A 26,016-nucleotide genomic window follows, 5' to 3' on the forward strand; every position below is an offset into this window, starting at 1 on the left:
ATTTTCTACATCATCTTACTCATCTCACCATATGAAATATAACTTACTTCACTCATTATTATTTATTTATTTTTATTGTGATTACTTATGGAGTATATTGTGAATACATTGAGAACAGGAAGTTAACTAAAGTGTTAGCAACTGTTATGTAAAAGAAAAGGGGTAGAATTAAATAAGCTCTGCTTCTTCCTACTCCTTTTCCAACATGTTGAAAAGACAAACTGGAAATTATGATGTATCATGTTGTATACATGCATGTGTGATGTATCATGTTGTATGCATGCATGTGTGATGTATCATGTTGTATGAATGCATGTGTGATGTATCATGTTGTATGCATGCATGTGTGATGTACCATGTTGTATGCATGCATGTGTGATGTATCATGTTGTATGCAAGCATGTGTGATGTATCATGTTGTATTCTTGCATGTGTGATGTATCATGTTGTATGCATGCATGTGTGATGTATCATGTTGTATGCTTGCATGTGTGATGTATCATGTTGTATGCATGCATGTGTGATGTACCATGTTGTATGCATGCATGTGTGATGTATCATGTTGTATGCATGCATGTGTGATGCATCATGTTGTATGCATGCATGTGTGATGTATCATGTTGTATGCATGCATGTGTGATGTATCATGTTGTATGCATGCATGTGTGATGTATCATGTTGTATGCATGCATGTGTGATGTATCATGTTGTATGCATGCATGTGTGATGTATCATGTTGTATGCATGCATGTGTGATGTATCATGTTGTATGCATGCATGTGTGATGTATCATGTTGTATACATGCATGTGTGATGTATCATGTTGTATGCATGCATGTGTGATGTATCATGTTGTATGCATGCATGTGTGATGTATCATGTTGTATGCATGCATGTGTGATGTATCATGTTGTATGCTTGCATGTTCCAAATAAACTCAAGTCAACTAACACTTGGTGGACATTCAAGCCACAAAATGCAAATGGAGTATTGTTGGTGTATTTTGGATGGTTATAGAGGACCTCCCATTGGCTCCATTGCAAGTGGACTTTTATTTCCATTTATGAGTTAGAATTAGGGCTGGGTGATGTATGGAATATACTGGATATATCGTGGGTTTGTCTCTGTGCGATATAGAAAATGACTATATGGTGATATTGGAGTATACGTTCTCACACAGTTGCTTTTAGCTGCAGGCATTACACTACAGGCTCTTCTCACTCTTTCTTGTCTCTCCTTCTCACAGAGACATAAAACAAGCGCACCTTCTTACATACGTCACATACTGTCACGTGTGCAACGTCATACGCTCTCACGGAGCAGACAGGTAGCGGCATGGTAAGGTTAGTTGTGGTGCTAGTGGTAATACGAGAGAAAGAATGTGCCAATCTGGTAACAAATGAAGGAATAATTCATTCCCAAGACAAACAGCAGGGGGTCCATCGTCTGGCGGTGGTTTGGCATCAAGCGGGTAGATGGTGAACAAGTATGCGGCAAAAGCGTTGCTACAAAAAGTAGCAGCACTGCTAATATGTAGCATAATTTGAAAAGTCACCCGCTAGAGAATGAAAAGTGCTTGAAACTCTGCATGTCAACATCTCCGTTCAGTGCCACGCCCACAAAATGCCCGAGCAACCATTTCCACATCAACACCGTATGAAACAAATAGTCAACAACAGAAGGAGATAACGTCCGCAGGAACCTACCACATAGTGAAGGACATACACTATTTGATTTCCTATTATGCAGCTCATTTTTATTTGACACTTATTGAAATATCTTGTGTGACATCATGCACAAAAGTGCACTTTATTTGTTTTAAACTATTGTAATGGCCTTCTGTACAAAAAGTGCACTTTAATTTAGTGTTGTTTTGATATGTCATCTTAGTGACATCATGCACAAAAGTGCACTAATAGCTTGTTTTAAAATGTCTCTGACAATCTTGCACTTTCTGTTTTGAAATGACATGAATGTTTGTACCACTGCTTAATAACTGCTTAATAAATACACTTTTGCTAAATTGACTTAGTTGTGATTTCCCTCTCTGCATAAAAGTTCAAAAGTAGCATATATTAATGCAGTATGAAGAAGAATGTTTTAATGTAGACACATAGAATCATCATACTGCTGTGATTATATGCATCAAGTGTTCTTTTAAGGCTAAGGCAAAATATCCACATACATATGGTGTATCGTGACATTGACTAAACATATCTACATATATATGGTGTATGGTGACATGGACTAAACATATCCACATATATATGGTGTATCGTGACGTTGCCTAAACATATCCACATATATATGGTGTATCGTGACGTTGCCTAAACATATCCACATATATATGGTGTATCGTGACGTTGCCTAAACATATCCACATATATAAGGTGTATCGTGACGTTGCCTAAACATATCCACATATATAAGGTGTATCGTGACATGGACTAAACATATCCACATATATATGGTGTATCGTGACATTGACTAAACATATCTACATATATATGGTGTATGGTGACATGGACTAAACATATCCACATATATATGGTGTATCGTGACGTTGCCTAAACATATCCACATATATATGGTGTATCGTGACGTTGCCTAAACATATCCACATATATATGGTGTATCGTGACGTTGCCTAAACATATCCACATATATATGGTGTATCGTGACATGGACTAAACATATCCACATATATATGGTGTATCGTGACGTTGCCTAAACATATCCACATATATAAGGTGTATCGTGACGTTGCCTAAACATATCCACATATATAAGGTGTATCGTGACATGGACTAAACATATCCACATATATATGGTGTATCGTGACGTTGCCTAAACATATCCACATATATATGGTGTATCGTGACATGGACTAAACATATCCACATATATATGGTGTATCGTGACATGGACTAAACAAATCCACATATATATGGTGTATCGTGACATGGACTAAACATATCCACATATATATGGTGTATCGTGACATGGACTAAAAATAGAGATATTAATAAAAGGCCATATGGCCCAGCCCTACATTGAATGTGATTTTTTTTTTTTTTAATATCCACCATCATGTCTTTTATAATGATTGTGAACGATAGAAAAATTCCCCAAAAAAGTGCAGTTCCCCTCTAAATTCCAATGATTAGATTTAAGACTTGAAGTGTATGAGCATGAAGTGATGAAGCCTACTTGGATGAGTCTTCTAATACAAAGTGAACAGTCCAGTTGTGATGGATTGAATGCCCTGAGAATAAAATGGTATGTGCTTACTTGGACTGTGATAAAGCTGTGAGGACTCAGGTGCTTTGTCTTCATGCTCTTCAGTCTTCACAGAGACAACTGTCAGTGGAAACTTGCTGAGATCAGTCTCCTCCTGCCCTGGAAGAAACTCTTCCTCCTGAGTAACCCAGAGATCCTCCTCTTCTTCTTTAATGTGGGGGGGCTGTGTATCCTCCTGCTGCTGAAGGGGACGTTCTTCTTGACGAGCGTTCATCTGTTGGACGTCCGCAAGACAACACAAACAAACTTCAGCTCAGATGTGTCAAATATTTTTTAGTCTATCAAATATAATATTTACAGACACCACTTTCTGGTGATGTTCTTCTACACATGGAATAATCATCAGTTATTGATTATTATGAATTGTGTAATTCATCTTGTTTTTTGTATTTACATAAATTATTGATAAAAAGTAACAACTTATAGAAAACCTCCTGCTGGGATTTTAATACCGTCATGATTGCATTAAGTCAGTCTGCACAGATACAAGTTTCATTGTGCTGCAGCATCGAGTGACGCCAACTCGCTCCTCCCACTACCAACCTACCAGCCAACCTTGACGTGTCACGTGCACCTCCAAAATAGTCCGACCTCACGTCAATGGTGACCAGGACTGCAGAGCTTTGATCGGTTGGCTTTACTTTTACGCGCAATATCCTCTCCTCGTTCTTCCTTCTGCGAAAGCAACATTCTTAAACCCAACAAAAAACCAACAGAAGTGCAGCGAAGCACGTGTAACAAGTGCCAGCGAGTGTGGCTGTGCGATAGTATGTTGGTTGAACCTCACTCACACCTTAAGAAATGTGCAGGTGTGAGAATATATATACACTATATTGCCAAAAGTATTTGGCCATTTGTCCAAATGATGACAATCAGGTGTCCTAATCACTTATAAAACCAAGCACTTAGGCATGGAGACTGTTTCTACAAACATTTGTGAAAGAATGGGCCGCTCTCAGTGATTTCCAGCGTGGAACTGTCATAGGATGCCACCTGCGCAACAAATCCAGTCGTGAAATTTCCTCGCTCCTAAATATTCCAAAGTCAACTGTCGGCTTTATTATAAGAAAAGTGAAGAGTTTGGGAACAACAGCAACTCAGCCACCAAGTGGTAGGCCACGTAAACTGATAGAGAGGTCAGCATAGTGCAAAGACTCTCTGCACAGTCAGTAGCTACAGAGCTCCAAACTTCATGTGACCTTCCAATTAGCCCACGTACAGAACGCAGAGAGCTTCATGGAATGGCTTTCCATGGCCGATCAGCTGCATCTAAGCCATACATCACTAAGTCCAATGCAAAGCGTGGGATGCAGTGGTGTAAAGCATGTCACCACTGGACTCTAAAGCTGTGGAGACACCTTCTCTGGACTGATGAATCACGCTTTTCCATCTGGCAACCTGATGGACCAGTCTGGGTTTGGAGGTTGCCAGGAGAACGCTACATTTCGGACTGCATTGTGCCGAGTGTGGAATTTGGTGGAGGAGGAATTATGGTGTGGGGTTGGTTTTTCAGGAGTTGGGCTTGGCCCCTTAGTTCCAGTGAGAGGAACTTTGAATGCTCCAGGATACCAAAACATGTTGGACAATTCCATGGGATGGCACTTCAAGTTCTTATGTGAGTTAAGGCAGGAGGCCAAATACTTTTGGAAAGATAGTGTGTGTATATATATATATATATATATATATATATATATATATATATATATATATATATATATATATATATATATAAATATATATATATTTTTGTTGAGAATATTTGGGTACCTCATGATTCGATTACAAACAAAATATTGATGCATGTTCAATTTGTGTACAGTATATTAAAGCCATTTTTATTATTTAACATTTATTTCATTAAATATTTACTTACATATATAATATATATATAATCATTTACAATTGTGCAAATAGTGTATTCGTAATAACAAGCATCAGTTGATTGAATTTTCATATGTCCGCCCGAATGCAGCTGAGATAGGCTCCAGCACCTCCCCCCCCCCCCCCAATCCCTAAAAAAAGACAAGCGGTAGGAAAATGGATGGGTGGATGTCATCAAGGTAATAGAAGTGCGTGCAAACAACATAATTTGTATTTATTGCCAATAAAGTTAGCACCAACACAAAGTAGACTACTGCAATGTATGTGTAATACATTATATTACACTGTCATAATAATAATGATTTAAATTGTTATCCTGTAAAGCGTCTTTGAGTACACTGAAAAGTGCTATACCAAATAAAATGTGTTATTATTATTATTATTATATTATGTGACTTATTCCAGACTTAAATTACGAGACGTTCGTTCCTTTCTATTAACAACTATTTAATGATGTTAAGCGTGACTGTACTATACAGCAAAAAAACAGTTAAGGTATTAAATAAGTCAATATAATTGTCATAGAGAACATATAAAATACACTCCTCAGACGCTCGCATTTGCTACAAAGGCCTGCTAGCTGGCTAACGCTAGCACGTTAGCTTCGAACAACATATCAGGTAAATAATATAAACATATATAATGTATATTACCTCATAAGCCGCATGTACAAGAGAGGAGTGGAATATATTCTTCTTATTGTTACACCAGCAACTCTTAAATGGGACTTTCTGTTGTTCTGTGGCTGGGCGAAGGAAGTGTGCACCACTCACTATTGTCCCAGTGAAACACGTGTTTGGACAACATTTGTTCCGCGGTTGAGAACACCTCGATGACGTCACACAGGAGGAAGAACAAAACAAGATGGCGTCTGACGGAGAATACCTTGTTTTGGTTATTATGGTTTCTTGGTCTTAATTACAACGTCCATGTGCACATGTATGTTGTTTAACAGAGTAATTGTTTGTATGCGGATACATTAGTCTGAGTGCACTTTGACCTGCTAGCCTAGCCTGCTGCTTAGCTTAGCTTGTTAGCTGCTAACAAAGAGAGGCGGAAGTGATCGACACATCAAAGCAGAGATCCAATGTAAGTGTAAAGTGTTTTTATTGTGTGAACATGTCTACATTAAGTAGAGATCCAATGTAAGTGTAAAGTGTTATTATTGTGTGAACATGTCTACATTAAGTAGAGATCCAATGTAAGTGTAAAGTGTTTTTATTGTGTGAACATGTCTACATTAAGCAGAGATCCAATGTAAGTGTAAAGTGTTTTTATTGTGTGAACATGTCTACATTAAGCAGAGATCCAATGTAAGTGTAAAGTGTTATTATTGTGTGAACATGTCTACATTAAGCAGAGATCCAATGTAAGTGTAAAGTGTTATTATTGTGTGAACATGTCTACATTAAGTAGAGATCCAATGTAAGTGTAAAGTGTTATTATTGTGTGAACATGTCTACATTAAGTAGAGATCCAATGTAAGTGTAAAGTGTTATTATTGTGTGAACATGTCTACATTAAGTAGAGATCCAATGTAAGTGTAAAGTGTTATTATTGTGTGAACATGTCTACATTAAGTAGAGATCCAATGTAAGTGTAAAGTGTTATTATTGTGTGAACATGTCTACATTAAGTAGAGATCCAATGTAAGTGTAAAGTGTTATTATTGTGTGAACATGTCTACATTAAGTAGAGATCCAATGTAAGTGTAAAGTGTTATTATTGTGTGAACATGTCTACATTAAGTAGAGATCCAATGTAAGTGTAAAGTGTTATTATTGTGTGAACATGTCTACATTAAGCAGAGATCCAATGTAAGTGTAAAGTGTTATTATTGTGTGAACATGTCTACATTAAGCAGAGATCCAATGTAAGTGTAAAGTGTTATTATTGTGTGAACATGTCTACATTAAGCAGAGATCCAATGTAAGTGTAAAGTGTTATTATTGTGTGAACATGTCTACATTAAGTAGAGATCCAATGTAAGTGTAAAGTGTTATTATTGTGTGAACATGTCTACATTAAGCAGAGATCCAATGTAAGTGTAAAGTGTTATTATTGTGTGAACATGTCTACATTAAGTAGAGATCCAATGTAAGTGTAAAGTGTTATTATTGTGTGAACATGTCTACATTAAGTAGAGATCCAATGTAAGTGTAAAGTGTTATTATTGTGTGAACATGTCTACATTAAGCAGAGATCCAATGTAAGTGTAAAGTGTTATTATTGTGTGAACATGTCTACATTAAGTAGAGATCCAATGTAAGTGTAAAGTGTTATTATTGTGTGAACATGTCTACATTAAGCAGAGATCCAATGTAAGTGTAAAGTGTTTTTATTGTGTGAACATGTCTACATTACAAATGATGTGAGTGTTGGTGAATCAGCGACTAACTGCTGCCGTTGAAGAAATATTTGTAATGTTAGGAAAAAACAAAAAACAATAGCAGAGTATGAGGAGGAACTTTGTCCAAAAAAGAGGAGAAGGAGCGACAACATCAACTACTGGACGCTTTTTTCAAGAAACATCAAGTTGTGTTACAAATCCATCCATCCAGCCATCCATCCATCCATTTTCTTCTGCTTATCCGAGGTCGGGTCGCGGGGGCAGCAGCCTAAGCAGGGAAGCCCAGACTTCCCTCTCCCCAGCCGCTTCGTCCAGCTCTTCCCGGGGGCGTTCCCAGGCCAGCCGTGAAACATAGTCTACCCAACGTGTCCTGGGTCTTCCCCGTGGCCTCCTACCGGTCGGACGTGCCCTAAACACCTCCCTAGGGAGGCGTTCGGGTGGCATCTGGACCAGATGCCCGAACCATCTCATCTGGCTCTTCTCCATGTGGAGGAGCAGCGGCTTTACTTTGAGCTCCTCCCGGATGACAGAGCTTCTCACCCTATCTCTAAGGGAGAGCCCCGCCACCCGGCGGAGGAAACTCATTTCGGCCGCTTGTACCCGTGATCTTGTCCTTTCGGTCATGACCCAAAGCTCATGACCATAGGTGAGGATGGGAACGTAGATCAACCGGTAAATTGAGAGCTTTGCCTTCCGGCTCAGCTCCTTCTTCACCACAACGGATCGATACAGCGTCCGCATTACTGAAGACGCTGCACTGATCCGCCTGTCGATCTCACAATCTACTCTTCCCTCACTCGTGAACAAGACTCCAAGGTACTTGAACTCTTCCTCTTGGGGCAGGGTCTCCTCCCCAACCCGGAGATGGCACTCCACCCTTTTCCCGGGTGAGAATCTTGGACTCGGACTTGGAGGTGCTGATTCTCATCCCCCTGAAGATCCTGGCCAGATGAAGCCATCAGGACCACATCATCTGCAAAAAGCAAAGACCTAATCCTGCAGCCACCAAACCAGATCCTCTCAACGCCTTGACTGCGCCTAGAAATTCTGTCCATAAAAGTTATGAACAGAATCGGTGCCTTGGCGGAGTCCAACCCTGACTGGAAACGTGTCCGACTTACTGCCGGCAATGCGGACCAAGCTCTGACACTGATCATACAGGGAGCAGACCACCACAATCAGACAGTCCGATACCCCATACTCTGTGAGCACTCCCCATAGGACTTCCCGAGGGACACGGTCTAATGCCTTCTCCAAGTCCACAAAGCACATGTAGACTGGTTGGGCAACCTCCCATGCACCCTCAAGGACCCTGCCGAGAGTATAGACCCGGTCCACAGTTCCACGACCAGGATGAAAACCACACTGTTCCTCCTGAATCCGAGGTTCGACTATCCGGTCTAAACTCCTCTCCAGTACACCTGAATAGACCTTACCGGGAAGGCTGAGGATGCTTATACATATTGACACAAATATAATAAAAACACTAACCTTATGACGGATGCTTTTGCAATTGTTAGATTTGATCTTTCACAACACCTAGTGGCCACAATAATTCATTAGTCAAGCTCATGGCGTAGAAAGTTGAACTATGCGGACACCTTTGTTACTGGATACTTTCTATCCGACTTCTGTTTTGGAGAATTTGTGTACGTATTAAGCAACTATAATTATTTGATATGCTTAAATGTGCTGTTTTAGCTTAGCTGTTGTGTAGCTGCTAGTTCCTACAGCAGGTGTGTCCAAAGTGCAGCCCATAGCTATGTTTTTAACCAACAACTGGGAGTGTTGAAAATGTGGTGTTTGCGTGTCGGTCCAATCAGCGGCAGCTACGCCCTGTTTCGTCATTGGACCTAAGTCTTTGGCTTGGTAGGCGGGTACGAGCCTACCAAGCCAGGTGGTACGAGCACGAGCATGGAGGAGCCTTTGTAGTGGTGTCGCAGCTTGGTGGTCGTGTCATCAGGTAACACCAGGAAGGTTCCTTCTGCTTTTTTCTCCCTGGACTCTGACTTCATATCTGGTGTTGTCCTTCAGACCTGGGCCAAGAAGCCACGTAAACTGTGGCAAGAATGTGGGCGATAAGAGTGTATGTGCGTGGGCATGAACTTGCACCCAGTTTCAACTGGAACTCAGGACATATGATTAGTTGCACGGCCTATTCTAATCTATATTAAACATTTCTTAATCACTTCATCCTTCATTATCTTAATTATATCCCAACTTTAGCTACCTGTAAAAATGAGTGACTTATTCTAGTCCATTTGTAAATAAATAGTTTTCCTAAATTATAGTCTCCTCACTTTATCCAGACAGTCATTAGGACAAAAGACCCTGCGAGGACTTTGCCCTTTAAAAGGGAAAGCCCGAAAAAGGACAGTAATAAGATAAATTCATCACATTTGCTATTAGGCATTTTATTATTAATGTATTTTTGTGACGACTGGGGCGCATTGTGATGCGGGGTTCGTTCTCTCAGGAATGCAGACGGGCGTCAGACACAGCGTGCAGGTAAGAAGGTATTTATTTAATAAATAAGTTATACTGGAACAAAGAAAAGGGTGCTCATAGCACATAAGGCAAAAACTAAAAGAGCTCTAGCATGGGAGCTAGAAGGTCAAAACTAAGGAAGATAAGCGTGGAAGCTAACAGGTACCGAGCCAGAACAAAAGTCGTCAACTGTTGCATGAAAACAAACTCAGGTGTACAAAACAGGTACTCAAGGAGTCCAAAACTAACCAAAAACACAAGTCTCTTGAAAACGTAAACAAAAAATATGATCCGGGCAGCGGCTCATAACAGTACCCCCCCCTTAAGGGACAGATTCCAGATGTCCCCTAGAAAAACTAAAACCCCCCCAACTATAACAAAGTTCAAGAGTCAAGGGAGGGTGGAGGGAGGATTTGGCGGAGGGTCGCCAGGTCACATGTCCCCGAATCCACCGGGGACGAGTCAGGTGGCGGCGGCGAATGGAACGCCGCTGCCGGAGGCGAGGCGGTCGATCACGGAAAGGCCACATTTGTGGCTGCCGAGAAGGTGGGCGTGAGTGGCGCCAGAAGTTCAGCAGCCGGAGAGTTCTGCGACTACGTCTCGGGTGTCGCTGCTGTTTGCGCCACTGGCGTCCATACTCTAACGTCCGAGAGCGCCGCTTGCGCCGCCAGAACACCCGAGGTCGCTGAGACAACGAGGAGAGAGCAGACCTCGCCGTGGAAGCAGGAGGAAGCGTCGTCATCGCCGTGGAAGCAGGAGGAAGCGTCGTCGTCGCCGTGGAAACAGGAGGGAGCGTCATCGTCGCCGTGGAAAGAGGAAGCGTCGTCGTCGCCGTGGAAACAGGAAGCGTCGTCGTCGCCGTGGAAACAGGAAGCGTCGTTGTCGCCGTGGAAACAGGAAGCGTCGTCGCCGCCGTGGAAACAGGAAGCGTCGTCGCCGTGGAAACAGGAAGCGTCGTCGCCGTGGAAACAGGAAGCGTTGTCGCCGTGGAAACAGGAAGCGTCATCGCCGTGGAAACAGGAAGCGTCGTCGTCACCGTGGAAACAGGAAGCGTCGTCGTCACCGTGGAAACAGGAGGCGTCGTCGCCGTGGAAACAGGAGGCGTCGTCGCCGTGGAAACAGAAGGCGTCGTCGCTGTCGGCGTGGGCAGAGCAGGCGGCTCGTCTGTCGGCGTGGGCGGAGCAGGCGGCTCGTCTGTCGGCGTGGGCGGAGTCAGAGGCGGAGCAGGCGGCTCGTCTGTCGGTGTGGGCGGAGCCAGAGGCGGAGCAGGCGGCTCCTCCGTCGGCGTGGGCAGAGCCAGAAGCGGAGCAGGCGGCTCGTCTGTCGGCGTGGGCGGAGCCAGAGGCGGAGCAGGCAACGGAGTATCTGCGGGTGGTGGATGTCTCAGCTGGACTGCTGGGTTGGCCGTAGGGGGAATCATCACCTGCAGCGCGGAGAGTATACTGCCCAGCTGTCTCTCCAAAACATCAAGGCGGGCGTCTTGGCGTTCCGCCATGGCATTGACGCAAGCCCCAAGAACGCCAAACTGTTCCTCCTGTTGTCCAAGTTGTTTGGCCTGTTGGTGCAATGCCCTTTTTACTTGGTCGGTCACTGCGGGGTCTCGTGTGCTTTGCAGCGATGGAGCAGGAGGTGGAGAGGATGGTGTTTGCAGGACCACCAGGGTTGATGGTGGCGTCAGAGTGGCAGGCGTCCGGGCTGTCGTTGTCGTGGAAACAGGTGCTGGTGCGGAAACCAGACTTGGATTCAGTGCTGGTGCGAGAACCAGCCTTGGAGCAGGTGCTGGGCGTGACTTTGGCGGAGGTGGCCTGGCCGGGGGTTGCGGCTTAGCATGCCGAAGGTCTGGTGGCGGAGGCCGGCATGGAGTTTTGGGCTTGGCTGGGCGCAGCTGTGCCCGCCCACTAGCAAAGCACCCAGTACTAGCCCCCCCCTCAAGAAGCGGATCCCAGACGCGTCTTGTGCAGTCTGGAAAAGTCTTTAGGGGTGGGAGGGAGGAGGTGAGGAGGTGGGTAGGCTCCTCCCCTTTTGATTGTCCAAATTGACTATTCTGCTCTTCAATAGTGGACTGTAGGGACGACCAGGAGGGAGAAAACAGAGGAGTGGGCGGAGCTTGAGCCATAGGGGGTGGGGCTTGAAAACCAGAATGTGACTGGTACTGACTAGACTTATAATTAACAAAAATGTCCTGATAGTATTTAATTGTTGAATTAAAGTCATTTGGAGGCGGCTGACAGAAAGAATTGACTGAATTAAAAAAAATGTCTTCGTCTATGACGTCATCACCAGTGGACAGGATGACATCATCCGCGCGGGTCTCCAGCTGACTGACAGCCCAATCAGTGAACTGTTTGGCAAAGTAAGTGATGGGATTACCAAACATCGGCGGAGGGGAATCCTGGGCTGCTTGGCTGTGTTCCGGAGGGAAGAATTGCGGGGGTGGCGCGTCTGTCGCGAGCTGAAGCCGTTTTGTGCGACTTCCGCCTTCGCTGACGCGTGCGTGCGGGCTGAGAGCGGACCTCCCCGGGCCAGATGGAGTTGATCGGGACCAGAACACCTCCAGGTCCCCATATCATCTCGTCATCTGGATTGCAGCGGAGCGTCTCTGCCTCCATCGCTCGGAGGACCATCCATGCACCTTCTTCATCCACCTCAGTCATGCCCGATGCGAAAGAACTCTTTGCTTGCCTCGTACTGTGACGACCGGGGCGCATTGTGATGCGGGGTTCGTTCTATCAGGAATGCAGACGGGCGTCAGACACAGCGTGCAGGTAAGAAGGTATTTATTTAATAAATAAGTTATACTGGAACAAAGAAAAGGGTGCTCATAGCACATAAGGCAAAAACTAAAAGAGCTAGCATGGGAGCTAGAAGGTCAAAACTAAGGAAGATAAGCGTGGAAGCTAACAGGTACCGAGCCAGAACAAAAGTCGTCAACTGTTGCATGAAAACAAACTCAGGTGTACAAAACAGGTACTCAAGGAGTCCAAAACTAACCAAAAACACAAGTCTCTTGAAAACATAAACAAAAAATATGATCCGGGCAGCGGATCATAACAATTTTGTTCTTGTTACTTGGGGCAGTATAGCTCGGTTGCTAGGGTGGCCGTGCCAGCAACTTGAGGGTTCCAGGTTCGATCCCAGCTTCTGCCATCGTAGCTGTTGTGTCCTTGGGCAAGACATTTTACTCACCTGCTCCCAGTTAACATTGGTTTAAATGTAACTTAGGTATTGGGTTTCACTATGTAAAGCACTTTGAGTCACTAGAGAAAAGCGCTATATAAATATAATTCACTTCACATGATATCTTGTTGTTCTATTTTCTCATTTCAAGGGGAACTGCACTTTTTGGAATCATTCACAGTCCCTTTGTAAGTTAAAGTTCAGGTCCCAACGGTAGTCCCACACTAGGTGTGGTGAAATGATCCTCTGCATTTGACCCATCCCCAAGTTCACCCCCTGGGAGGTGAGGGCAGCGGAGGCCGCGCTCGGGAATCATTTGGTGATTTAACCCCCAACCCTTGATGCTGAGTGCCAAGCAAGGAGGCAATGGGTCCCGTTTTTATAGTCTTTGGTATGACTTGGCCAGGATTTGAACTCACAACTTTCCAGTGTCAGGGCAGACACTCTAACCACAAGGCCACTGAGCAGGTCGATGGTTAATGCATCCTCAATAGAAAATAAACCTTAGCAAAAGTTAGCTAACAATTGAGTCATTGGTAGCCGCTCTATTCTGCCTATAAAGTGCTCTAAATAACATCCTAAAACCTTCATCAACATTTTAAATACACACTGTAAGTATATATGTAATGTAGTAACATTCTTAATAACATGTCATATTTACATATCTTGCTCATTTTAAGCATACAATGTCTGCTCTCACTGGGATGCCGACTGATGGGATGTTCATATCTTCCCGTTTAGATGAAGAATTAATTAAGGGGTTAAAAAAGGGTGGGTGCAAAAGAGCATATTTTCGTGTCTTTCTTGCCATCTTCAGGTCTAAGTTGGATGTCAAAGTTGACCAAGTTCTTGGTTTATGTCCACAACCTTCTACTACATAAATGAGAAGAATGATTTATAATCTAGAATTAGCTTTCACCATCTTAGAGGCGATAAAGCAGCTCAGTATGTCAATATAGCAGCATAAGCTAGTTATTTCTGTGATCAATGCACCGCTAAAAGTAGGTCCTTAACGTTAGCGCTTATAATAACAATATCGCTAATACTTGGTTATTATTCAGGTCACAAAATGTAAATGGAGTATTGTTGGCAGTTTTTGGATGGTTATTTGGAGGACTTTGTGGGTCTAATAGAGGAGCTCCCATTGACTCCAATGTTAGCTGATTTTTGCTTACGTTTTTTTACTAATTATAATTCATGAAAATGAAAAACATATGTCTTATATAAGGATTGTGAATGATAGGCGACATTTTAAAAAAGTGCAGTTTCCTTTGAATTTGTCAGATAAGTAAACAGTCCTTCAAATTAAAGATGAAAAAGGTTGTTTATTGATATTATCCACAATGAAGTTACAGTAAAACTAAGCACACAAGGGAAAGTACATTCATATACACATGAAGTACACATATGTGTAAGAATCATGTTAACCACCAGAATATCGTCTCGTTCTCCTAAAGCCAATATCGAATATCCTTTGGTGAGCTGACCGTATCGTCACACCCCTAGTTTAATAGCACACCAACCCCATGACATGACACTTCCACGTGATATAGAACAGTAGTACCACATTTTAAAAGTACACACACATCTGAAGAATGTAAAAAATAAATATATTTGGTGGGCCAAACAAAATGACTCGGCGAACCAATGTTTGGTTTGGGCGATATGACCTAAAATCTATATCCTAATAACAATATATGTCACCATATATCATTTGGTATATGATTGATAATAGAAGAATTTCAAAGCGGGTTACAAAGGCTCCTAATTTGGCAGCTGACATATGCAGTAACATATTGTGTCATTTCTAATTGTATTATTGTGTTAAAACAATTATTATTAATATACTTGTTTATTTACTGTTAATATCTGGTTACTTTCTTTGAGAAAATAATACTGGAAATGATGTAATATTTTACTGCATATTTCAGCAACTAAATTAGGAGCCTGTGTAGCTTGTTTTAAAATGGTTCTATTAGTAATTCTATATGAAATAATATATCGCAAAATCAATTTTAAACCATATCGTTTATCCATAGTAAAAAGTCCTGTCGTCCTGGTTTGTTTTTATTGTCCTGTGCATAATGTTGTAAAGAGCAGCGTGTTTGTGCGTCACTGAGATTTCAAGACAGTTCATACGAGAACTTGTTTTTCCTAAGTGCATGTAAAAGTACTGAATGCATTGTGTGACTGAGCAGAGATGGTGTGTTTGTCTTGCAGACGTCTGTGAAGAACATTTTCACCCTGAGCAACAGCAGTGGAGCTTCAGGATGGAGCCACAGCCCTCCCACATTAAGAAGGAAGAGGAATACCCACTGATCCCCCATTTTAAAGAGGAAGCGGAGGACCCACTGAAACCCCATTTTAAAGAGGAAGAGGAGAACCCACTGACACCCCATTTTAAAGAGGAAGTGGTGGATCCACTGACTCCTCACGTTAAGGACGAAGAGGAGGATCCTCTGACACCCCATTTTAAAGAGGAAGAGGAGGACCCACTGACCCCTCACGTTAAGGACGAAGAGGAGTACCCACCGACCCCTCACATTAAAGAAGAAGAGGAAGACCCACTGACCCCTCACATTAAAGAGGAAGAGGAGGAACACAGCATCAGTCAGCAGGGAGAGCATCTTGAAGGCCTGGAGGAGGTTGATGTCACCAAGATGCCAGTGACTGGTGTCCCTGTGAAGAGTGAAGATGATGAGGTCAAAGGTCAAAGTGAGGAGGAGAGAGAGGCGGAGCCTCCAAGCAGCAGCTCAACACAACACATGACAACAGAAGCTGATGGAGACCACTGTGGAGGATCACAAGCAGACAAGATCTTAGCTCCACTATCAGATAGTGAGGACACAACGTCACACTCTCCTGACACTGATGATGAACACTCTAAAGATGATGCAACATGTCACACTGACAACACTCACTTCACATGTTCTCACTGTCACAAAACTTTTAAATACCATAGTTCTCTGAAAAGACACATGAGAACACACACTGGTGAAAAAACGTTTTCATGTTCATTCTGCGGTAAAGATTTTACTCATAGGCACGATTTGAAAATACACATGAGAATACACACTGGAGAAAAACCTTTTTCCTGCTCAGAATGTGGTAAAAGTTTTGTAACAAATCAAAGTTTAAAAGCACACATGGGAACACACACTGGAGAAAAACCTTTTTCATGTTCAATCTGCGGTAAAGGTTTAACTCATAGGCAACATTTAAAAATACACATGAGAATACACACTGGAAAAAAACCTTTTTCCTGCTCAAAATGTAGTAAAAGTTTTGTAACAAATCAAAGTTTAAAAGCACACATGGGAACACACACTGGAGAAAAACCTTTTTCATGTTCAATCTGTAGTAAAGGTTTAACTCATAGGCAACATTTGAAAGTACACATGAGAATACACACTGGAGAAAAACCTTTTTCCTGCTCAGAATGTGGTAAAAGTTTTATAATAAATCAAAGTTTAAAAGCACACATGAGAACACACACTGGAGAAAAACCTTTTTCATGTTCAATCTGTGGTAAAGATTTTACACATAGGCCACATTTGAAAGTACACATGAGAACACACACTGGAGAAAAACCTTTTTCATGTTCAATCTGCCATAAAGATTTTACTCAAAGGGAGCATTTCAAAACACACATGAAAACACACACTGGAGAAAAACCTTTTTCATGTTCAATCTGCTGTAAAGATTTTACTCGCAGGGACTATTTCAAAACACACATGAGTACACACACTGGAGAAAAACCTTATACATGTTCAGTATGTTGTAAAAGTTTTGCACAAAGTCCGCATTTGAAAAGACACATGAGTACACACACTGGAGAAAAACCTCATACATGTTCAGTATGTGGTAAAAGTTTTGTACAAAGTCCGCATTTGAAAAGACACATGAGAACACACACTGGTGAGAAAGTGTTGAGTTGCAGTGTGTGTGGTGAAAGATTGTCTTCTAAGTACCAGTGTAAGAAACACAAGTGTGCTGGTGAGAACAGCAGCAGCAAATGAAGATGCAGGATTTGTAATAAGCTGTCTAAACTTTAACTTTGACTTTCTAACAACATCAGCACATATATTCTAACATTTATAGATTAGATATTGTAGATTATTGCTTTTTTTCAGTCAAGTACACGTTTTAATATAGAACATTGTGTACTTTCATTTAAAAATGAACACAACACTTTGACTGTAAAGGTGAGAATAAACAGGACAAAACATGTTACAAATACTTTTTATGTGTATGGAAATATTCAGAAATATTTTTTAACTATTAATGATGTTATAGATGAACTCCTTTATATGATGTACATATTTGTTTTACATGTGTTCATACCTTTGCTTTTGAGTACACATAAATCCCTCTTAGTTCATATTTACTGGTTCACATCTGAAACATCTTCTGGACCACTTCTGGAAGCATATTATTATTTACTTTATACATCATTTGAGCAGTTGTGTTTTATACAATTTTAAAATGTGTGAATTTATGAATCATTTGTTGGGTCTCAATAATCCATTCTTTTAATTACCTTTATTACTCTCTTTTGTAATATGAATATTGTTTTATATGTATGTCCCCTTTATGCAATATCTAGATTAGAGAAAATGGCAACATTATATGTGGAAGGTTATGAAGGATAGTTTTGTTTTTAATAATCTACATTTCTAATTAAAAAACTACACATGACAATTGTTTTTTAAAGTTGTTTTTCCCCCCCTTTTTTAGAATCCCTCAAATATTATCAATCTCAGAAAACATGGGAAAGTATCATGAGTGTAATATTTATTTTGTTATTTTTCTCTTTCCTAATGCTACTGTTGTTTCAATACATTGCTAAATATTTGATTATTTTTACGAAAATAAGTTCTTTGTCTTTGTTTTGAAAATGTAAAATGGACAAGTTTACTTTTATTTTCAGAATAAGTAAATAGTATATAATAAAATAGTTGTACCGGGGAGCATAGACATGTTCTAAGGGTACGCAGCATGGAGCGCTACTGCCTACTGGCACTGACGAGACGCGGGGCCGCCATCTTGGAGTGGTGATCAGTGCAATTCATTTGGCAGGAGCAATGAACATTTCATTCATCTTACCTCACTGAATACCACTGATTTTCACACGCTTTTTTGTCATACGTGTAGCTATGATAAAGGACACATGTTTTATTATTCATAGTTTGCTTAACAGTAATAGAATATTCTTATGTGCTATAAGTGAGCAGACCTGCCAGATCAAAACTGGGAATATAATCCCAGAGAAGGGTCAGCTATTTTGAAGTTGAAGAAACAATATGATGAGGTTATATATACATGCTACATAAACAATGTATGAATACATTAGATATCTATATATCTTATAGACTGTATCTCTGTTGCTGCAGCAGCACAGAGTTTATTCTCTCTTGACATTTTGTATTGATATTTTCTATTACATTCTTCCCTTAAATGATCATGTTTACAGTTATTGTTTTATATGTATTTTTTATGTATGTTGCTTTGGATAAAAGTGTCTGCCAAATACTTCAACATAAACAAATATAAACACCTGAAAGTCTTTATATCAGCTAAAACCACCAATCTGTTTCACTGGATTCAGAATAAAAGCAAATTCTGTCTTACCCAACAATGTTAGTATTTGAATATTGTTACTTGAAGCTAGACTAAATGTAGACTTGTATAATACTGTACAGCCACTGTCCATCTGATTGTCTAGTTAGCTAACATATATTATCCCCCCCTACACCATACTTGCCAACCCTCACGATATTCCCGGGAGACTCCCGAATTTCAGCGCCTCTCCCGAAAACCTCCCGGGACAAATATTCTCCCGATTTTCTCCCGATTTTTAGCCGGAGCTGGAGGGGGCGTGGACCTGAGTGACGAGTCGACAGCCTGTTCTCACGTCCGCTTTTCCACAATGTAAACAGCGTGCCTGCCCAATCACGTTATAACATCTAGGGCTTTTAGAGAGTGCACAACTGCACACACAACGGGAGACGAAGCAGAAGAACGAGGAAGATACAGCCATGGCGAGTTGGCGACGCCGACGACGAGTAAGATGAAGAAATACGCTTGTAAGTTCCAAAACAAATGGAATCAAGAATTTCAGTTTATCCAGGACAGTTCGAATCTCCCGAATTCGGAGGTTTCAAGGTTGGCAAGTATGTCCTACACGATCTGGACTGTGGTCCTAACTTTTACCCCTGTTGGCTTTTACAATCTTTATCTCCATCATTTATTTCAACTTTATGTTATTCAAGTATGACATTCTTTAATTTAATTAATTTCATTGACAAGCAATTCTATTATGGTCATACTCTTGTTTGCTAGCGGCTACCATTTCAGTACTATTGAAGATCTTTGCTCCTTCTCAACTCTGTGCTAATATTCTTTTCACTAAATACAACCATCCATCCATCCATCCATTTTCTACCGCTTGTCCCTTTTGGGGTCGCTGGAGCCTATCCCAGCTGCATTCGGCCGGAAGGCGGTGTACTACCCCGGACAAGTCGCCAGCTCATCACAGTGTCAACACAGATAGACAGACAACATTCACACTCACATTCACACACTAGGGACCATTTAATGTTGCCAATCAACCTATCCCCAGGTGCATGTCTTTGGAGGTGGGAGGGGCCTATCCCCAGGTGCATGTCTTTGGAGGTGGGAGGGGCCTATCCCCAGGTGCATGTCTTTGGAGGTAGGAGGGGCCTATCCCCAGGTGCATGTCTTTGGAGGTGGGAGGGGCCTATCCCCAGGTGCATGTCTTTGGAGGTGGGAGGGGCCTATCCCCAGGTGCATGTCTTTGGAGGTAGGAGGGGCCTATCCCCAGGTGCATGTCTTTGGAGGTGGGAGGGGCCTATCCCCAGGTGCATGTCTTTGGAGGTAGGAGGGGCCTATCCCCAGGTGCATGTCTTTGGAGGTGGGAGGGGCCTATCCCCAGGTGCATGTCTTTGGAGGTGGGAGGGGCCTATCCCCAGGTGCATGTCTTTGTAGTACAAATACAACCAATAGTACGTTAATGTTAAATCTTACTTGTGAAAAGTAATCCCCCGATACCTATCTTCAACAGTCCGCATCTTTGTTTTCTACCTGTCAACTGTCAGTTTAGCATCTTTGTTTTCTACCTGTCAACTGTCAGTTTAGCATCTTTGTTTTCTCCCTGTCAACTGTCAGTTTAGCATCTTTGTTTTCTACCTGTCAACTGTCAGTTTAGGCTGCTCGCCGGCTCCTCATCACCTCTTCAAGATGGCGGCCGAATTTCTCGCGTCACAGCAGCCAATGCTGCGTCTACTTATAAGATGTCTATAGTTATTACCCTGTAAAGACTGTGATGGTTAGATACGAGAAGGACATTGATGTTACCTGCACCTTATGTACCATGCATGTTGCACCTTATGTTACCTGCACCTTATGTACCATGCATGTTGCACCTTATGTTACCTGCACCTTATGTACCATGCATGTTGCACCTTATGTTACCTGCACCTTATGTACCATGCATGTTGCACCTTATGTTACCTGCACCTTATGTACCATGCATGTTGCACCTTATGTTATCTGCACCTTATGTACCATGCATGTTGCACCTTATGTTACCTGCACCTTATGTACCATGCATGTTGCACCTTATGTTACCTGCACCTTATGTACCATGCATGTTGCACCTTATGTACCATGCATCCAGAGACAGTTTAGCAGCTGTTTTGGACTTGTGAAAGCACTCCATCACTATGGCAGCCATCTGTGGCTTCATCCTGGACAATATTCATGACAAATGTGTGCTTTGTTTTAAAGATGTGCTATTTGGATTTACACTGTATGAATACAATTTGAAAATTAATTTGACCTTTGCAACGTCATGATACTATTGGCTAAGTTTTATATTCATAAAAGCAAGTTTCTCAATACCCGACCAGTTTTTTGTGCCTTTAAAAAAGAATTAGAACTCGACTTTAAAACACTCTCTACCTCTAACAAGCAAAAAGATGATGCTGTGTTCCACATTTAAGTTATTTACTGAACTTGTGTGAGCCTATGGCTTTGCACTTTGTTTTATATATATATATATATATATATATATATATATATATATATATATATATATATATATATATATATATATATATATATATATATATATATATATTTATTTATTTTTGCTTTCTATTTTAGTTACTTTATGGAGTTTACCCCCTGGCGCTGATTTGTACTGTTTTTGTACTTTGTAGTTTTGATTATTATTATTTCTCGATTGTTTGTAAATGTTGCAGTTTATAAATAAAGGTTTATAGAATAAATAAAAAAAACAAAAACAAAAAAAGACAAAGTATCGTAATGAAAGCCTGCAACTATTATATATATATATATATATATATATATATATATATATATATGTATACAAAAAATTAATATTTTTTCCCCAAAAAAATATTTTAAAGTGAAATATTTGATGTGTAGTAATTGGAGCCTTCTATAGGTCGATAACATTATTTTGATTTTGATTAATTAATTTTAGCTTTTATAAATAAAATAAAGCAATCGACGATTGTCAATTATAAGTTTTTATATTTGATTATTTTTGTTTTTGTTTTATGCAGCTAAAAACAGCCTGCCTGACAGCTTTCTGTTATAAGAGTCAACATTGCAACTTTTTCGTATTACATTTCACCTGTTTGCTCTTTTATTACACTTTCTTTTTTTTCTTTTTTATGAGTATTTTTATGTCAGGAGTATTTTTCAGGTCCAGGTACAGACACATTTTTCAGGCGAGCAGTCTGAAAAACATGATTTGAACACATTCTATCTGCCTTTACTCATCCTTCAAGAGAAATGTAAACTAATACTTTTTAAATACCTCTGCTCTTGTATGCCTTTTAATTTTGGCTCTAAACTTTGGAAGATGAAATAAAACAATTGTCAAATATTTGATGTTGCTTAATTAACACAATACATTAGCAAAATCTGTCACATTTGGTCTTCTATTCGTGTTCAATTCATTATAAATGAAATAAAACAATCAACAACAACTACACTTTAACATTACTAAATTAACACAACACATCAGTTTAGGTAATCTCTGCATATTTACTATCATGATTTTGCTCATGTTGTGTTCTAATTAAATTAAGTAATTCATTCATTCATTTATACAGCACACATTCTCATATTGTGTATTAATTATGATACATTGTTATATTGTTATATTGCAGTAACAGCCAAACTGGTGTTGAACATATTGACGGACTATCCGTGACTGGTGAATTTATAAAATGACATGTGTTTTTGTAAAACTGAAAGTGAAATAAAAACCGTTGGGGTTTTTTTTGCAAGAAGTGAGAAACAGCGCCCTCTGGCGTGAGTGTAAAAGCTTACAGCACCTGGTATTCCCAGGCGGTCTCCCATCCAAGTACTAACCAGGCCCGACCCTGCTTAGCTTCCGAGATCGGACGAGATCGGGCGTGTTCAGGGTAGTATGGCCGGAAGCCGAAAGACGTGGTTAAACCAACCTTTTTAAATAGAACTCTTACAGACGGGGTGAGAGACATCCATCCATCCATTTCTACCGCTTGTCCCTTACCTCGCCCACGCCTCCTACCACTCCGTCCTGCATGAAGCTGAGGAGCCACGACTCGTCTCGCTCTGATCAGCCAACTTATGATTTAAAGGGGTCATATAAGCTACTGTTTATTTACCAAAATAAGTTGTATGTCTTTGTTTTGAAAATGTACAAGTTTATTTTTATTTTCAGAATGTTGAAATAGTTGTACCGGGGGTGGGGGGGAAGAGCTGGTTACGTGTTTCTCTCGCGAGATCTGTCAAGACTGCGCGCGAAGCAAACAGGGCGAGGATAAAGCAAGATGGCGTCTGACGGTGAAGACGTTATTGCAGTCGTCACAGTTCAGTGTTCTTAATCTGTGCGTCCATGTACACATATATGTCCTTTATTACACTCTATTAAATAGAGTCATAATAACTGTTTGTATATTAGTCTGAGCGCACTTTGATGCTTCTCCAGCTAGCTTAGCTTGCTAGTTAGCTTAGCTTGTTAGCTGCTAACAAAGAGAGATGAAAACACATCGCTAAGCAGAGATCAAGTGTGAGTGTAAAGTGTTGTGATTGTGTGAAAATGTGCGAAAGAACCATAGCAGAGTACGAGGAGGAACTTTGTCCAACAAAAGAGGAGAAGGAGCGACAACATGAAAAACATCAAGTTGTGTTACACACAACAGGTTTGTTTACTTCTTACTCTCACATCTTTACTAACTTTATATTTATTATTAACACTTTTCTTCAATAGATTGTCTATAGGAAGATGAATTGTCATGTGAGGATGTTCAGACACACAATATTTATGAGAGGTTGATGTTCCTCTCAGTTTGTAACAAAGTGTATCAACATGTTTACACAAAACTCACACAGTCACCGGGGGAATATTCCAGAGAGCAGGTTAAGTGCAAACTCCTCGAAAGTTTTACCTCCAAATATAGAGAAGTAAGACAAAGTCAGTTACCATGGTAACTGACGCTGTAAACCTAGCCTGCTAGCTGGCAGGTTTGACAAGTTATTTATGTGTGTAAAAGCTATACTGACCTGTTATTTCCTTCATATTGGTGCAGCCATTAACCTACTACAACACCTGCTACATCCACCTACTCAGTGGCCTAGTGGTTAGAGTGTCCGCCCTGAGATCAGTAGGTTTTGAGTTCAAACCCCGACTGAGTCATACCAAAGACTATTAAAATGGGAGCCATTACTTCCCCCATCAAGGGTTGGAATTGGGGGTTAAATCACCATAAAAATGATTCCCGGGCGCAGCCACCGCTGCTGCTCACTGCTCTCCTCACCTCCCAGGGGGTGATCAAGGTTAATGGGTCAAATGCAGAGAACAATCTGGCCACACCTAGTGTGTGTGTGTGACAATCATTGGCACTTTAACTTTTTAAAGTGGCAGTGATTGTGGAAAAAACAAAGCCTGATCTAAAGATGACATCTTGATCTCATACCATCTCAAACCAATTGGCCGTTCATTATTAAGTGAAATGTCTTAAAGTCGCTTAAATTTGTCTTTAACCAGGCAACATTAAGTTTTATCCAGTTACTCGATTAATCGAAAACATTTCCAGTAGAACACTTGATTAATAACATTTTCAATAGCCATAGCCCTATATTTCATGTATTATTTAATATTTAGCATGTAGGAGTTAAAATGTGTTTTGTTTGTGTCCTGTAGACATCCATCAGCTGATTGGACACCAAGAAGAATGTCTCCCTCATCTGCAGGGGGACAGTTTCACTTCGGAGGATCCACAGCCCTCACACATGAAAGAGGAAGAGGAGGGAGAGTGTCCTGTAGGGCAGGAGGAGGATGATGTCAGCAAGTTTCCACTGACTGTTGTCTCTGTGAAGACTGAAGAGCATGAAGACAAAGCACCTGAGTCCTCACAGCTTCATCACAGTCCAAGTAAGCACAACATCCACATATCATCTAATACAATGTTTGTGACACATGTTCATCCGGGGGCCACATTTATGACTAAAGATGGAGATATACTTGCTTTTTAACACCACCATTTAAAAATGAATGCTCATCAATCATCAACAGTGTAATTGCTGGGGTGTAACCATGTGACCTAGAGGCCGTCCTCCTTACCTCACGTGGTCAAATGAAGGCAAACATTTAATATGGCTACTGTTTATTTACCTTTAGCAGCACACATGTCAGCATATTTCAAAGGTTTAGTGGTGAAGATTAGGGATGTGTACCAAGTACCATTTTTTCAGTACTGGTTTCTAATTATGTCGTCCATGAGGACCGTGAAGATTCTGGACTAATGACGCAACTATTGGTATTTTTAATTCCAGCTGACTGACGTAACTATGACACGTTGTCACATTGAGTTCAGCTGCCGCTGCTACACATTAAAATCAGCTTTGAATAATGACAAATAAGGAAGCAACAACACGCAGAAGTTTGATGTGTGTGTTATTGACAAGAAGATGACATAACTGCATTTCACCTTGCACTGCACACATAGTTGACTTCTTTAAGATTTCAAATAAACAGCTGTTTTTTTTTTCTTGTTTTTTTTTTCTTTATTTAACCAGGTAAAAATCCCATTGAGATCAAAGGTCTCTTTTCTAAGGGAGACATGGCCAAGAGGGCAGCAGCAAGGTTACATTAAAACAGTAAACAACACATAAAACATTAAATGTACATTAAAACTTGATGACATAACACATGTGCATACAGACAAGGTAAACAGTAAACAACACATAAAACATTAAATGTACAACATTAAAACTTGCTGACATAACACATGTGCATACAGACAAGGTAGACTGCAATCCTTTCACAGAAGCTTTAAACTCATTCAATGTAACAAGGGTTTGAAGTTGGATATTGGATTGTAGGTTATTCCAAGCCTTCACTGCTGAAAACCTAAATGCTTTCTTGCCCAGTTCAGTTCTTACTTTGGGGACGACAAATTGCAGAACATTCATTGAACGAAGATTGTGACTTCCTTGTTTCTTTGTAAAAATAAAAGACAGATAAGATGGGGTGATACCCAGAATGGTTTTGTAGATGAACACGTACCAATGATTGAGGCGTCGAGCACATAAAGATGTCCAGTTAACCATTGAGTATAACACACAATGGTGAGTAAGTTAACCATTGAGTATAACACACAATGGTGAGTAAGTTAACCATTGAGTATAACACACAATGGTGAGTAAGTTGGTGATGAATCTCAGTGCCCCGTGGTACACACTATCCAGCTTGTGGAGACAACCAGCAGTAGCATTCA

At 40.9% G+C, this 26,016-nt stretch overlaps 2 protein-coding genes and 1 non-coding gene across 4 annotated transcripts in view; 2 read left to right on the plus strand and 1 right to left on the minus strand.

Moving 5' to 3' along the window:
• LOC133570505 (uncharacterized) overlaps positions 1-26,016 on the plus strand; it is a 490,167-nt gene that overhangs the window by 277,913 nt on the left and 186,238 nt on the right. The window lies entirely within an intron of this gene.
• Positions 15,937-17,663, plus strand: LOC133570702 (uncharacterized). The gene has a single exon (XM_061923397.2). The coding sequence runs from the start codon at positions 15,961-15,963 to the stop codon at positions 17,212-17,214; it is 1,254 nt and encodes a 417-aa protein (XP_061779381.2). The 5' UTR covers positions 15,937-15,960; the 3' UTR covers positions 17,215-17,663.
• LOC133571188 (5S ribosomal RNA) lies at positions 22,576-22,694 on the minus strand. The gene has a single exon (XR_009810344.1). It is a non-coding gene; the product is annotated as a 5S ribosomal RNA (ribosomal RNA).

This window comes from Nerophis lumbriciformis, linkage group LG28 (assembly GCF_033978685.3).
Source record: "Nerophis lumbriciformis linkage group LG28, RoL_Nlum_v2.1, whole genome shotgun sequence".
Lineage (NCBI taxonomy): Eukaryota > Metazoa > Chordata > Actinopteri > Syngnathiformes > Syngnathidae > Nerophis > Nerophis lumbriciformis.